Raw genomic sequence first — 16833 nt, 5'->3', positions numbered from 1 at the left:
GATTTTCTATTGGCATGTACATATATGATATCAGCATATCAAAGCCCACACTGGCCTCCAGGCTCTCTCAAGTACCTGTTGCACCTTTTAAACTTCACACCAGCATCTAGGCCCTTTCCTTCCCCCAGCTACTTGTCCTCCTTATAATTCATGTGATTTGTCCACCTTATTCTGTCCCTCAATCTCTAGCTTTTCTCCCTTTTTTCCTCTCTCTATCTCTCTGTTTTTTCTCTTACTTTTGCTCTCTACCTGTCTATACTGTTCTCTTCCATCCTCCTGCTTCCTTAGCCCTGGCCATGTTCAGTCTGCTTTCTCTTTCTCTGCTCTGTACTCAAGATGCCTTTGGATATTTCCTCTCTCTTACAGTGAAAACCTTCCCCCTAATAATGGAGCAGTCATGTTAACAGTTTCTTCACTGCACCCCCTCAGAAACAATATTTCTAGGCACGCTGAGAACTACATTGGATGTCATACACCTTTCCTCTCCTGCCCCTGTCTTTCAACCCTAGACCACAGAGCTTATGCTAGCCGCCCCCAGACCAGGTTCTTAAACTTTGGGCTTTCCTGCTTCCCAGGCCTCAGACATGCACTGAGACATACTTTCCGAAATTCAAGGTCTTCAGCCTACAGAGCCTCTTTATGGGAGCCTATAATTGTGTAAGACAGTTCTCTAATAAATATCCTGTCTCGTATCTATTTGTCTATATTTATATCTGTCTGTTTAACCAATATATATATACCAACAGGTATAACCAGTCTCACACATAAGATTCTGTACTTTGTAACCTCACAGGTTTATTTACATTTGGCAGGGTACACTTACGTGACAGCATTTTGCTTCTAATGACTTTTACATTTCTTTCTTCTAATCCACTACTTAGGAAATAAACAGTTTGGTAAGTATATGTGACACTTTGGGGCACTTCTAGAGGAACAAAGACGTTGACTGGGTGTTCCTAGTACCTCTCACTGGCTACATAATTAAAGAAAAGGATTGCTGAAGATAATTGTTTCTTAACCTGACATCCACATAAGTGACCTGAGATGTTTCTAAGATTTTTTTTTTTTTTACATTTATGTGTGTATGTGTTGTGTGTACAAATGTACCCATGTGTAAGGTCAGAGGAGGATGTCAGGTGGCCCGCTCTGTCACTCTCTTGTCTTATTTCTTTGAGACAGGATCTTCCACTAAAGTTGTAATGATGCTTCATAGCAGGAAGTCCCAGGGATGCTTCCAACTGCTTACCACAGGGCTGGGGTAATAGGATATCTGACCGATACTAAAGAGAACCAAAAAACTTGACATGTCTGCCCTCATGTTGTCTCTGACATTTTGCATCCTTAAGCTTTGGGTCAGCTTGTCCTCACTCCATTTTGCACAGACACAAATATTGGTCCAGAACTGATCATGCAATATAGATGTACTCAAAGGTCCTCTAATCTCTCTTTTCTCTATGTACACTGATGACATAAAGATGGGGATAAGCATTTTGAGAAGCACTGTAGCCTTGGGATATGTGGATGCCAACCATCAGGTTTTACATCAACCCGTTCCAGAGCACCAGTGATACTTGGAAATTCTACTCTCCAACAGCCCCTAACCTTGTGCCCTCTCTTCACCTTTGCTTAAACTTTACACTGGGGTTCTATTGGGACTGCTCAGTAGTTAAAAACTCTTGTTCCTGTAGAAGACCTGGGTTCAGATCATAGCACCCATGTAGTAGTTCATAACTATCTATAACTCCAATTCTAGGCGATCCAATATCCCCTTCTGATGTCAGCAGGCACCAGGCATGCACATAGTTATTTATGAACATGCAGGGAAATACTCGATACACATAAAAATAAATGTTTTTTAAAACTTTGTATTGAGTTAATATGTTTGTTAGACTACCATCTTCTCAATTTTGCTGGACTACCAGAGTAATTTTTTTTCCTGCCTCTGCCTCTTGTTCTGTGTTTCCCTTTTTCCCTTTTGAGTAGCAATGAATCAGACTTGGTGGCTGGAAAAGAAAGGGGGTCCTCTAAGTCGTGATGGGCGTACATGAGAGGACCAGATGAGACTGTGGATATCTTGTTTCCACTTTTAAAGAGTTTTCCTTTCGGAAGTAAACTCTAAAGCAGACACGTCCTCTCCCATCATGGCATAGGACCGCTCCCCTCTATCTGAGGACACTGACTGCAGGGCTTAAAGAAACAGAATATCCTCTATTGTGGCAGTTGCTAAGAAAGACAACTTGGGGTCTTTTTGGGATCCACTCCTATCTCCATCTTTGCTTCTGAACCTATTACTAGATTACATTACTCACACACACACAATCTACTTGAGTTTTCTAATTTATGCAATCAGAAATCCAGGGAAACGTATGGAAATGAATGTTAATGGTGTAGAATAATAATAGAAAAAATGCAAAGCTACTTCAGGCATAGTACAACTGTGTGGACCTACTCAGGGCAGATTCTGAATGCACTCTTCTAAGTTGGAGAGTTAGGAAACAAACTAACAGCTTTGTTCCTTCACTTACTCATCTGTTTAACTGACTACAATACAGATCAAAGGATGGCCCACCACAAGAATCATGAAAGACTGGGCTATCATCACAATACCTACCTATCTAGAGCAGGAAGGTCAGGACTGTGCTCCTTTCACCAGCCCATTGAGGAGTAATTGGTTGGGGAGCCCGGGCATTGCTAAAGACTGTGCTTCCTCTTGTCTGTAGTGAACAACTTGTGCCATAGGGATTCAACTGGAAAAATTAAAATGCAGTAAGTATAATTTGATGCCCAGATGACATGCGGCAGTACTCAAAACAATAGCAAAAGGGAAGTGATTCACTGTTATAGACAGCAGAGGCAAATCAGCAATCAAATGGTCTGGCCCGTGTAGATTTATACTGTCACCTGGTCAATCATTATAGCATAAAGCCAGCTGTAGTGGCCTTTAAAACAAACAAAAACTACTGTAGTTGGGGTGTTTAGGCCTCTAACTCCCTTCCACCAAAACCCTAACCGTAAGTAGGAGAGAGAAACAGTTAGTGGGGAGAGGGTCTCCAGATCACTTTACTTTTCCTGGCTATTTAGGGTCAAGGGGTTCTTTCAGGGTTTTATACCAGTCTCTGTCAACTGCAGGTGCGGCTAGCAGTCTCCTCCATACCACTGCACCCCCAAAGCTTTCTTTCCATCTGCTCCAAATTGCCAGCATGCCCCACACGTGGCAATTAACAGGTATGGACAAACTGTAACCCAACTAAGATCCCACACACGGGATTAAAACAAAAGCATACTTACATAACATGTAGAAACTAAAACTTCCATTACAAATCATGACATTCTGAGATAGTTAGCCTACTAACTTCTTAGCAGATCTGTACAAGCAGAAAGCTTTCAGGGTAAATGAACACACCTTCAATAGCACTCTTAAGAAAGACACCCAATGGTCACATTTCCAGCTCCAGAACAAACACGGTGTATAGCAAAGCCTCTATATTGGTTCCCTGAGCTACAGAGAAAAAGGTCTATTATGGTGGGAAGGGCCAAATTAAACAATTAGGAGATTCCAAGATTTGAGCACTTTATCAATGTATAGTCCCTTGAATGAAGGGAAATCTGGGTTTATACTAAAGATTCCAGAATATCACTGAAAAAAATACACTGTTAATCTTTCTCCCACTTCTTTCCCAGAGAGGCCTACAGCCTTTTGTTGGATAAGTGTTCATCATAGGAAGGGGTACAGTTAGACCATTAGGAAATTACTGGATGTGTCTCTGAGCTGACACTGATTCCAGGAGACCTACAGTCCAGCATGTCTCACCAATCAGGAGCCAGGTAATACCTGAGGTATTCGCTCCAGTCTGACTCACGGTGCCCTCAGCTCATTTGGTTCAGTTTCCTTAATTTCAGAATGCATAATTGAAACATACATGCTTAGCAGTGAAGGAATACTAACAACCTGGATAATTTACTTTTTTCATTGTTGCAACAAAATACCTGACGAACTCCAGTTAAGGACAGAAGGGTTGATTCTGGCTCACAGTTTGAGGGTGCAGTCCATCACGGAAGGCACAGGAGCAGGAGCTTGAAGCAGCCCATCTCATTGCATCTGCAGTCAAGAGCCAAGGGTTGCGGATGCTGGTCCTGGGCTCACTTTCTCCTTTGTTGTAAGTCCTGCACTGCAGCCAATGCAGTGGAACCGTCATGTTCCAGCGGGTCTTCCGACTTCAGTTAATCTAATCTACATGACCTCCTACAGCCTTGTCCAGTGACTCTGGAGCCTGTCAAGTTAGCAGTAAATGTTAACAATCACAGAAAAAAAAAAGAAAAATATTAACTATTATCACATGACCTGCGGAGTCGGTGCCATTATGATGAGCTCCAAATGGGAAGCAGCAGAGCTTCCTGTAACTAGGGGGAAAGTAAACAGCAGCAAACCAAGGGGCATTTCAGGTCTCAAAAGATAGGAGATTCTCCTAACATCTTCCTTCAGATATCCAACTTGCCATATGCAAGACAGATGGGGACTGGAGAATAACAATGGATTATCCTAAGCTTAGTCAAGGGGTAATTCCATTTCAGGTGCTATTCTGTTGCAAGATAGTCCCCCATAGAACACCCACGGACACTAAAAGCTGAATAGAAAAGTCTGTATTGCCAGGTGCCAGCGGCTGCAGGGGGACATGCCCAAATCACAGCCCCAGGACTCACGGTTATTTTTCTTTTATACACACACACACACACACACACACACACACACAAGCATCCTGTTTGACACAGTTCGGTTAGCAGGAAGTAAAACAATAGACCAGGTGTGGTGGTGCATGCCTTTAATCCCAGCACTTGGGAGGCAGAGGCAGACAGATCTCTGTGAAATGGAGGCCAGCCTGGTCTACAGATCAAGTTCCAGGACAGTGAGGGCTACACAGAGAGAAACACTGTCTTGACAAACAAAAAACAAGCAAACAAGAAGTAAAACGACAGAAGCCCAAAAGGAAGGTTAGTAAGTACATTTAGGGATTTTTCTGAATCCTACAACTATGGCTAAGTGTACTCACTTTGGCAGGTGTTGGGGCCTATGTTCTGAGTTCTAAGGTCAGAATGGTGTATAGGCCCTCATAGTGTCTGAGGGCCTACTCGGGTCTGGGGACCTGCTACAACACCAGATGTACTTCACTGCTCCAGTACATTAGCACTCCTCCTGGCACCTCTTATGCAGCCTTTGACCTGAACAATAAACCTTTTTGTCATCCCTATCCACAAGACCTACCCAATGCAGTTTGCTTCCATCTGTTGGTGCTAGGAATACAGGGTCATAATAGTATACTAACTTTCCATCTCTATGCACTATTTGATTTGCTCAAATCTTGGTTACCTTTCTCTTCCACAAGATAGTCCACTGTTCTATTATAAATTACATTATGGCACTGAGGCCTAGGGATGAGAAGTGATGATTATTTTGGATTTATTGGTAAGGTTTTGTTATATCAGAAGCTAGGGAATATGCAGGGTTTTTCTCACTCAGTGAAATTTCTAGGATCCTGTAGTGTAGATGTGTGAAGATATTTCTTGTAATGTAGAGGATAAATTGTTGCATCTTCAAGAAAACCAAGAAAGAGACATAATGGTTGGCAGGCCTGTTTGGATTTTGGAGTATTGTACCATTTTCATCTGCTCCAACTACAAGTGACCTAAGATGCTGGCTCTGAGTGGGACCCAGAACAAAAGGAAGGCTCCAAAATAGATCCCTGTGGCTGTGCAAATGTCTGTGCCTCTGGTGGCATATGATTCAGCAGATTCTGTAGTTTCAGAAGCATCTTGGTAGATAAGAATGCTAGGTGGAGGCTTTGGCAGGCTCCATTAACAGCATAAGTGCTTGGGATTTTGGAAGCCCTGCAACCATTATCCACCTCTGCTGCTTCTCCTCCTCTTTTCCTTCTTCTTCCTTTTCTTCCTCTTCTTCTTCCTCCTTCTCCTCCTTCTCCTTCTTCTTCTTCTTCATCCTTTTTTGGTGATCTCTAGAAGAGGTGTCACTGAGCTTTCCCCCTAATGACCCATTAGTAGAAGTTTTGATTCCAGCTCCTATGGCTTTATGCTTTGATGGCCAGTATGTCCTAGCTCAAGAGGAATTCTAGAAGAATTCATATAGGAAATCCATTGAACTTGCACTGAGCTGGAGTCAAGGCAACCTAGGGATCCTCATCCTCACCTAGTAACAGACTAAAGGAATAGTGTGTTGTCTGGGATGACTGGCCCAGACTACTTAGAACTTCTCTGTTTACCCTCTGAAAAAATGCACAAACACACACATGAGTATGTATATGTCATGAGGTATCAAGAAAAAGTAAACATCACCCCAAGACTCTATCTCCTTTTCTGGGTTCCATGATTAGTTCACTTTGATGGTTGGAATAGTTGCATCATATTTGTATATTATCAATATTTAAGTATTATTAATATATATAAATACTTATACACACTAAGTGTGGATTAAAATGATGTGCACAACAGGGAAGTTTCGGTATTTAAATATCATCTTCACTATATGTAGCAGTTTCTAGAAACGTGGTGAAGCATTAGTTTTGCCTAGGTCTGTGAAGAGATTAGTGTGTAATTTGAGTGGACTACGCAGAAAATACCTGCTCTCCTAGTGGTTAGACACCATCCAGTTAGTAGAAGTTAAGTAGAAGAAAAAAAAAAAAGGAAAAGGAAGTTTTTTATCTGTTCCCACGAGCTGAAATAGCCTCTTCCCCTCCTGCCCTTAGCTCTCTGGCATTTTGGCTCTAGGACTCAATCAGCCTCCCACAAAGTTCTCAGGCCTTCAGTGAGAGCTACCTGATCAGCCTTCTTGCTCACTGGCGGCCTTTGGGCTTGTGCTGAGAAGGCTGCTGACGGAGCAAGTTCTGCACCAACAGTTTGTTTCACATCCTCCTCATAAGCATACATTAAGTGCCAGCTTTAGCCTCTTTATATATCTGACTGGCTCTGTCTCTCTGGGGAAGCCAATTTAACAATCCTCTCTAGACAGAACGTATGGGAAGCCCACTGGCAAAGGGGAAGGTGGCTTTTAGAGGCCTAGGCCTCACACCACAAGGCAGAATATGGAACGTAGGAAAAGACTGAAGGATGATTTCAGAGATGAGAACAAGGATTAGAACAAGCCACGTTCTGGTTTGACATCTAGCTCACCTTCCTAGATATTTAAACTTCAAGGCCCTGGAGATGGCTCCACAGGGAAAAAGTGCTCACTGTGCAAGCCTGGTGATCCAAGTTCAGGCCATAGCGCTCACAGTGGAAGGAGAGAACCAACTCCAAAAAGCTGCCTTCTGGCCCTTTGGAAAATTCTTTCCCCAGCAAGCACTATTGGAGTTTAAATGCTATAAGTTATGATTTCATGTTGTTTTTTAAAAGCACCTCTCTTCCTTCAGTGAAAGCCACATCTAAGAAGCTTTGCCTGCCCTCCATACCTGGGCCCCTATCTTTTCTGACCTGGTGCAGACTTTTTCCAGAGACAGCTTGCAGAGATGCCTTTTCCATACCTCACTAACAACCCATTTTGCATTTACAGGAAGTGTGTGTCAGCATCCCGGTTCACCTGCATGTCAGAGGGATTCTTCCAAAGCCTCTTCCAACTGCTTCCTTTGACAGTTCCCAGGACAGCTCCAACCCATCTGTTCCTCTGACATTCCATTAAGCCTTGTTCTACCACAGGATCCTGTTTTCCCCTTCCTGTTTCTAGCCACACTTACTCAGACCAAATGACAGTGCTCTCTGTAATTCCTTGCCATAAATCTCCCGGATGAGCTTTCTCCCTACCTTAAGCCTCACTCTTTTAAGGCACAGCCCTAGCCTTTTCCCTTGTAGAACCTAGTCCAAAATGTCCCATCATGGAAATAAACATCTCCAAGTTAGATCTCAGAAGATGATTTAACAACAACAAAAGAACCTGAAATATGTTATTTGTGCTAAAAAGGCCGAGGGAAGAATTGGTTGACTTGGAGTGATGTTGAGCTAGCACACATTTTACTAGACAGGCTCTGTCACAGGCATCCTGATGAGCGCCCACGTTCCGGGTGACCTGGAACAAATCATGTGGCTTCTCTACGTCTCAAGTTCCTCATCTGTAAAAAGAAACCTGATTCCTGCCCTGCTGACCTCAAAGGGCTGTGTTGAGGGTAAAATGAGACCATTCATCCAATAAACATTTGCTAAGAGCCATGAGCCAGATCCACTCAGCCCTAGGCATGTGGTAGTGGCTTATGGGAAGCAGTTGAGTGTATGGGACTCATCTGTATGTTTGCATGTGACTGGAGATGGTTCATCTCACTGCTGTATGATATCCTAATCTATGAGTGCCTCAAACATCACGCTCAATTTATCCATCCCACCATTGAGCAATAGAGTAGTGTGTTAGTTACAAAGTAACGTAAGGAAGGAAGGATTCATTGCGTGTATAGCTTACAGTTGGAAGACACGGTAAACATGACAGGGTAAGGAGTGTGAATATGTCACATCGTAATCACAGGCAGAAGTGAAGGTGTGCTTTCTTTCACGCTTTCGCTCTTTCCTCGTTAGTCAGTCCATGACACTTGCTGGTTGGGTGCTGGTGGGCGTTCCCTCTTCACTTAAATCTATCTGAGGGTTTCTCCCTTTCTCCTGTGTGATTTTTAAACCTAGTCAAGCTGACAACTAAGATTAACCAGCACAGTGAGTGTCTGAGATGTTGTCCATCACACACACAGACACACACAGAGTTGGACTTGTTCTGACATATGTCTCCATAAAATTACATAGGCATTTCCATTCCGTCAATTCCATTTTAGTGTTTCTGACTATGCCAGAAAGTCTTAGTTTGATTCTGGTAGGATGTGACAACTCTGTAGGACTGTTAATATGTCCTCAGCATGGGAGACACCCTCATCCTACTGTGTGTGTGTGTGTGTGTGTGTGTGTGTGTGTGTAAGGGAGGATTTTACATGTAAAGAAGTTACTAGTGTTTAACTTATATATGTATAGATATATTAATAGTGCCTATACATTACTTATACAAAAGTTTTGGGGGTAAAACTTTTTGAGTTAAAAATAAACCATTTAAATAAAGTTATTAAATTAATCATGATAATAGATGGATGCACAGAAGTGGTAAAAAATATAAAAATAGTTATATGACGGGTAAAGTAAGGGCATACTGCTTTTTAAAATCCACCCTTTTGATTTAAGCATCCTTTTTTTATTATCATGAAGAGACAACTTTCATGAAGAATTTAAGCCTCCGATTCTCCCTTCAACTGATAGTTCCCCAAATCCTTCTTCTAGCCCAACATCCTCCAGAAATGACCCCACCCATTTGCCCTTTACCAGCCATAGCTTACAAATATCACTGTGGTAGTTTGAGTAAGAATGGAGGAGAGGCAGAGACATACTTGAGTGAGTTCCAGGACAGCCTGGTCTACATTATCAAATTTGTGGAGAAAAGAGAAAGATGTCTGGCAGGAGATGGGGAAAGGAGGAGGGGCATGTTAGTGTCTAATGTAGACAGAATTTCAGTTTTTGCAAGATGATAAAGTTATTAAGACTGATGAGTGACAGCCTGGGGCACTTGACACTCTGTCTTAAAAGAAAAGAAAATATTTTCAAGAGTTTTTCTATTGTGCCAAACAAATGCTCAGGTTTATGTACCGTCGTCATCAGGGGGAGAGCCATGCTTGAAAGCTCCCAGCACTAGGCCTGCACCTTCTCTCATTCTGTCCCAACCTCTTCCTCGTGCCCACTACTGAACTGAACATTCATAGGGGAAAGGAAGTTGACGTGTCCAGCATCGCTTTAAAATAGAATATGTCCACTACTGGACAAAGAGAGACCGAAGAAATATATAACTGGGAACAAACGGACCATCCCCCCCCCCCCCCCCCCCCCCCCCGCCGTGGGGCTCTCCTAAAGTCGGTACCTGTCCCGTGGGTATGTCGGACTTCCAGGAAGAGTGCTCACTAGGTGGCGCCCGTCCTCCACTGTTCTGCCTGTACTCTGGTTTCTTTTTCACACGTGCTGGAAAGCTAAGCTCCAAGGGAAAGTGTTTTCCGTGGGGTCATTTCTTTGCATTTCAGACTTGAGAACACCATTTTCTCTCTGAGCCCAGTGGTTTTCTACCACCTGGCTGTCGTTTCGTAGTAATCATAGTTCGTTAATTATTTAAAAAAGTAATAAAAGCAGTTCTCTCTTTACTAGGTTTGGTTTCAAGTCACAGGCCTGAGAGCGCTCGCGGCGTTGTCAAATGTACAAAACAGAAGACATTATTAGGTTTGCGTGCTTTCTTTGATTTTTCCCAGGTTCAGAGAAGATATATATATATATATATATATTTAGAAAGAATAATTAATCAGAAACAAGTAAGGAAAAGGAGGATAAACACGAAGGTTAATGAGAAGAACAAGCTAGGGTGGGAAATCGGTTTGACTGGTATTACAGACAGATTTGAATGCTGATTTAGCCACCCACCACCGGCCTTGAAACTGCTGTCTGTGTAAAGCAGGAATGATTTTCCTCTCATCACACCTCCGGGGGTATGCTGGCTTGACCCCTGCCCTACTGTGGCTACTTGGAGGACCCCCGGGGTGTCTGCAGCTGAGGACCGTCATTCCCCGAAGCGTCCATTCACCGCCAGCAAACGCATCATCTTCTTCGCTCCCCCCAGCGGAAAACCTTGACTTAAAGGAATGAAGACAGCAAGTGTCTTCACTCTGTCCAGGTCACAGCGCCGAATGTGGGTCCAGTGGTCTGCAGGGGTAGGGCCGAGCTCCGCCTGTGCCCGGCACCCCCACACTTCGGACAGAGAAGGCAACTCCGCTCTCCAGGTCAAGAGAGGTACAGTTGACACCCAAGCGTTGCAGCGTGACCTTTGGGGAAGATGGCCTCTCCAGCTTGAGAACCCCAGAAGTGCGTGCCTGTGCGCAGAAGCTTGCCAGGAAGGACCTGAAGCTGTAGGTTCTCCCCTCCCAGCCCCCGTAGGTTTCTCATCTCCACTGGGTCGTCCCTCTCCGACAATCAGCACACCAGGCCCAGGCTACCGACGAGCCCCCACTCCCGCACGTAGGGGGCGCGAGGGAACCACTCTGCAGAAGAGGTACTGGACTCCCGCGGAGATCCTGGAGAGAAGGCGGCTGAAGGAAGAACAGATGGAGAGGGAGGAGACGGAGGGTGCATCTGTGAAAGTGTGGAACCTGGGGGCGAGGAGGGGGCGCGGCGACGGAGACAGGCGCAGGATGCAGGCAGATCTTGTCACACAAATAACGGCCCCCAACCCTTCCGGCCAGGCCGGGGAGCAACGCCAGCGACAGGCCAGGAGCCACAGCCGCGGGCAACCACGGGAGCTTTCGAAGCTAGCTAGCTTCTTGTCCTGGAGGCAATCACCCTCGTTGTCCCGGAAGGGGGGCCCCGGTGTGCCTGCGCTAGCGTGCGTGTCTCCAGACCTCCTCTCCCTGCCGGCCCTGACCTCTTGAGCTGGCCTTGCCTTGCAATGTTCTCAAGGTACTTCAGTGCAAACGGCCGTAGTCCCCAAAGCCTTTTCACCCTTTTCCCGACTCTTACTCTTTTTAGGGTCTTCCTCTGTTCATAGCCGGGTGTTTATCTCCTTCCACACCCGCTCCTCCTCCTGGCCTTCCCCCTAGCTGTCACTCACTAGACCTTCCGATCTGCTAACCTCTGCCTAAGTCCATCGCTCGGTGCCTCCTGGAGACGTGGATTGAAACCACTTCACCATTTCGTTATTCTCCTAGGGGAAAGAAAAAACAAAACAGTCAACGCTGAAAACTTCTAAAAATCACCAAACCACGGCTTTCCATGCTTCCAAAACGTCTGCCACCTACCTCTGTGGCCATTTGTGGTTTGAGATTCTTAAAAACAAAACAAAACAAAAAACAAAACGGTTATTTCTGTAATCTAAATAGTGATCATTACTTCAAATAAGTATATAGACCCCCAAATTTAACTCTATAGCTCAGTCATTCAACCCGTAGATATTCTCGCCCGTCAGTAAGTCCGGAACTCACTGGTTCCTGTCCCCAGGGAGTCCTACGTCCACAGGCCAGCACACACATAGTCTACTCCTGACTAACCTCATTTCTCTGACAACCTAAGCTCCTTGTCCTCCGCTGGTCCCTAAAGAAAACTAGCTCTATACATTCTCAACACCCCAGCGTGGAGTGGAGAGAAAAGGAAATCGATTTCCAATAAAGCCCGAACACTCTGAAGGAGTGGGAAGCTTCATTCTGAAGCCCCATAAACATTGTGTTGGGTCCCTTTGGCCGTTACACTTGCCAGATACTAACAACAAAAAAAAAATTTTCCCCTCAAAACTTACACAATTGTGAAGGGCTATAAAGAGCTGTACCCTCTTCAGGAGAGCACCACCCCTCGGCCCCGAGGTGCCCTGCCCCACCTTCACAGCGCAGGGAAGTAGGCAACTGCATCCCTGAAGTCTACAAGCTTCTGGTCTTCCTCCCCAGAGGCGCGGACGACGTTGACGAGCCAACGATTTCTCCCCCACAGTGCGGAACCAAACCGAAGCAGCAGCCCTGGGAGGCATCCCCTCTTTTAATGACACCAGAGAAGCGACACCCTCAGCTCACTAAATCACAATCACAATTATTTAAATGTGTTCAGTGGTTCGGATTTCTATTTTGGATGTTGTTAAGCCTCTGGTAAAGTCTGTGGAACAATGAGATATGCCACTTGAAGAAACGTTTCATTTAAAAAATTGTGAAAATAGGCAACGTGTTTTGACATGAGTGCAATATTTGTATTCTGTATTGACTTCCTTCTAGTGAGTAAAACAAAGTGCTTCTTATTTTTTAAGAGCGTTAAATATTATCAGTTCTGGATCTCTGTATTGTGTAGGTCCCAGATAGACGCTTTGCAACTTAATCTATTTACTCAACTCACAAGAAACAGAACATTTAAAGAACAAATTAAATGCTTTTGTTTTTGTTTTTTCTTCCTGATATAAAACGTCAAACAAATGTAATTAAATTCTGCGTTGGCTGTCCAGGGAGAACAGCCAGCTCCAAAAACTCTTCTCAGGTGCCTTCCAATTCCTTACCTCGCTTGTAGCTTAATTACTATTTTTCAACCTAACTTTTAAATTCATCTACAGATATCCAGCCTAATCAAGTGTAAAGGAAGGAAAATATTTAGTAGAGTGATTTTAATTATCAGATCATTTCGGTAAAGAGCGTGAGCGTAGAAACAGCTACGGAACTTTCGGAGTGGGCAGAGAAGACGATTAATCTTGTTCCCGGACTCTAGGCTCCTTCCTAGGGAGCAGAAACTGCACGCCACATTTGGAGACACTTTCCGTTGAGTTTTCGCCCAAGATCTAGCCTGGGATTCTTACTGGTGTCCCACAAAAGCGCTGGAGTACGTTACTCGGTGAGGTTTCGGGTTGGGTGTCTCTCCTTACGGCCGAAGGATGCTCCGAGAACCAGCCTTAGGAAAGAAGGGGTTAATTCAGACCATGCCTAGAGCTACTCAACTTGGGTAGTTGTCTCTCAAAGTCAACGGCCCCCGGTTGGAGGCAGCCAATCCACTGCGGGGAGAGCCCAGGACAGCCAGGGAAGGGGCGTGGACTGACGCTGTCACTCAGCGGCGGGGAACGACACTCCGACCGGAGGGGGTTCACAGCGGAGCGCAGAGGAAGGGAAGAGAAGAAACAGCGAAAACCCAGGCGGAGCGTAAAAAGGTGTCCCGCTCTTCTCCGGTTCTCGGGGTCTCAGCTGTCACCGCGGGCTCCGAGGGGGGTAGGCTCCGGAAGAGCCAGCCCGGAGGGGAAGAGGGAGGACCTGCCCTGCCGGGAGCGAAGCCCTGCAGGCGGGGAACACAGAGGCGCACAGAAAAAGGGACTCGGCCGGCCGCGCGCCCCGCGGCGCTCCGGAGGCGACGGCGAGCGCCGGGAGGACCCTGGACTGCTCTGGCCGGCCCTCCTCGAAGGCACAGACCCCGGGCGGCCCCGGACGGCCAAGGGCGAAGAGCCAAAGGGCCCGTCTGCGAGAGGACAGATTCTGGAGCTAGATTCCGGAGGGGGAGAGGGGGATCCTGGAGAGGAGGGCCCGTGAGGCTGGGGTGAGGGTCGGCGCGGATTCGGGGACTGAGTGTGGGGGGGCGGGGGCTGCCGAGCTGCGCCGGAGCGGGCTGCGGGGGCCTGGCGTACCCCTCTCGCTCGCGCTGCGCTCGCCCGGAGCTCCCCGCCGGCCGGGGCTCGAAGCTGCCCCCGCGACCCAGCTGCCCAGCCGGCCGCCGGCTCCGATCCGCGGGGTAGATGGCTGTGCGCAGCGCCAGCGCCTTGACGCCCTTCTCCATCCAGGCGATCCTCAACAAGAAGGAGGAGCGCGGCGGGCTGCCTGCGCCCGAGGGGCGCCGGGCACCGGGGGGCACAGAAGCGGCGGTGGCCGCGGCGCCCGCCGTCTGCTGCTGGCGGCTCTTCGGGGAGCCCGACGCGGGCGCTCTGGGAGCCGCCGAGGACTCTCTGCTGGCGTCTCCCGCCCTGCCCAGAACGGTGGTGGGGCAGACCGCGGAGGGCGCCGGAGGCTGGGACTCGGACTCAGCGCTGAGCGAGGAGAACGAGGGCAGGAGGCGCTGCGCCGACGTTCCGGGGGCCAGCGGAACCGGCCGCTCCAGGATGACCCTGGGCCTGGACCCGCCGATCTGCCAGATGCACGCCGCCAAGGACTTGGAGGAGGAAGCCCCGGTGCGCAGCGACAGCGAGATGTCAGCCAGCGTCTCAGGTCTGCGGCGGCGGGGTTTCTTAGGGAAAGGGGGCTGGGCTGAGAGGAGACGTTTAAGAGGTCAAGCACTCCGAGGCTGGGTGGGCCTCCTGTGGGAACGGGGTGCCCCTGCCCGGCTTAGTTAGGGTCAAGCTCTGCACGTTGGCGCGTCCTGCCCCAAGCCTTAAGTCAAAGGAGCTTCTTAGAATCGGGCACCCTCCTGCCATGTGTCCTGCACCCTGCGCCAAAAGCTTTGAGTTCATCTGCACTGCCTTGGCTGTGTTCTTTTGAAATCTCCAAGCTTAGGAAAGGGGGACCAGAGGCCTGTAAGATAGATCACACAGCTTTCTCCTGATCCAGTCCTGCTAAGAGCTACAGGCCGTGTCACCGCGAGGGAGTAGGGAGGCTTAGGAAAGGGATTGCTTAAATCCCCTTTTACCTTAGGGCTGACAGAGCAGCCTTTGGCTGGAAACCTAGGAGCTAGAAACAAAACTAGCAGTTACCTGAAGGAGGAAGATGGTGGGGAAGTGTGGTCCAGGTCATCCGGGAGGCACTCAAGAGTCAAGCCTCTTAACCCACTCGCGGGCGTATTTCTTGGTCTGAAAGCCCATCAGCTGGCTTCTAGTGGGTACACCCTGCTGTAGGCCTCGCAGAGGCTCAAAGCAGGCCAGAGCAGTGACCTCTCCGCTGGAGTGTTGCAAGGGAGCCCAGAAGAGGCTGGGGAAGGGTGTTCAAACCTTTACCCCCACCCCGGGCATCCCTTTATTTTCTTGCAAAGAAGAGGGAGGCAAGAGTACCCCCGGCCTTGCTGCTGCCTGTTGTTGCCATATTCCTGACGGCAGTTCTGGACTCTTGGGATGGAAGACTCCACATACCTCTGACCTCAAGATCTGCGCTCCCCCCCCCACTTCCTCTTTCATGTAGCCAACGGTTGAGTATGTGTGAGTGTGCAGAGGTGCATGGCCTGGAGCTGAGAAACAGAAATGCAATGTAGAAAGCCAGGACTTAGGGCTGAGAACCAAAAACAAAGTTTGTGGATATGCACAGCCATTACTGCAGGGAATCTGGGGTCCGGAAATGCTCCCCTACCGCTTTGTCGCGCACCAAAAGAGATACTGGTTTGGGAAGCCGTGGGGACAGAGTTCTGACCCAGAACCGGGTGGAGCCTCACCTCCCCTTTCGGTAGGCTCAAAGCGGGTTTCCCTTCCCAGTCTTCCCCAGACACCACGGCAATCGAGACCCATCTTCACCTCCGCCAGGCTGACAGGTTCTTGCTTTTTGTCCCTACCGGAATTCCGCAGGCGACCACAGCCCACGAGCCGAGGAAGAACGCGGTAGTCCCGGGGGCGCGCACGTGCCCGGGCTGTGCGGCGCGGCGGGCGGCGGGGCCGGCGGCGGGCAGGCGGGCGGCTTGGAGGAGGACGAGGAGCCCGCAGCCCCCAAGCCGCGGAAGAAGCGCTCCCGGGCCGCCTTCTCGCACGCCCAGGTCTTCGAGCTGGAGCGTCGTTTTAACCACCAGCGCTACCTGTCCGGGCCCGAGCGAGCCGACCTGGCAGCGTCGCTCAAGCTCACCGAGACGCAGGTGAAGATCTGGTTTCAGAACCGCCGCTACAAAACCAAACGCCGGCAGATGGCCGCCGACCTGCTCGCCTCGGCGCCCGCCGCCAAGAAGGTGGCCGTGAAGGTGCTGGTGCGTGACGACCAGAGACAGTACCTGCCGGGGGAGGTGCTGAGGCCACCTTCTCTCCTGCCGCTGCAGCCCTCCTACTACTACCCGTACTACTGCCTCCCCGGCTGGGCGCTGTCCACGTGCGCGGCCGCCGCGGGGACTCAGTGACCCGCTCCGGGCCAGGCGGCCAGCGCCCCCTGCACCGCCGCGCACGGCTGCAGAGCCCGGCTCTGCCCAGCTGGGGAGCGGAGCAGGTGGAGAACGGAATCCCGCGGGGACTCCCCCATCCGGGGGAACGGGGCGGCGGGACCGAGCCTGCCCCGAGAGGGCGCCTTATCCTGATTTGAACAGACGAGCCCCGTGACCCCGGGCGCTCTGCACGCCCGCCACCTCTCTGCCTTGCAAGCCTCGGGACGCTGT

At 48.6% G+C, this 16833-nt stretch overlaps 1 protein-coding gene across 1 annotated transcript; it reads left to right on the top strand.

Annotated features, from left to right (window-relative positions):
- Positions 1–14299: 14299 nt before the first annotated feature.
- Positions 14300–16581, top strand: Nkx3-2 (NK3 homeobox 2). Its single transcript, XM_055624346.1, has 2 exons — positions 14300–14765; positions 16046–16581. The coding sequence occupies exons 1-2, from the start codon at positions 14300–14302 to the stop codon at positions 16579–16581; spliced, it is 1002 nt and encodes a 333-aa protein (XP_055480321.1).
- Positions 16582–16833: the final 252 nt, after the last annotated feature.

Source organism: Psammomys obesus, unplaced genomic scaffold (genome assembly GCF_907164565.1).
Source record: "Psammomys obesus unplaced genomic scaffold, mPsaObe1.curated_primary_1811, whole genome shotgun sequence".
Lineage (NCBI taxonomy): Eukaryota > Metazoa > Chordata > Mammalia > Rodentia > Muridae > Psammomys > Psammomys obesus.
This window is presented reverse-complemented; position numbering and strand designations above follow the sequence as displayed.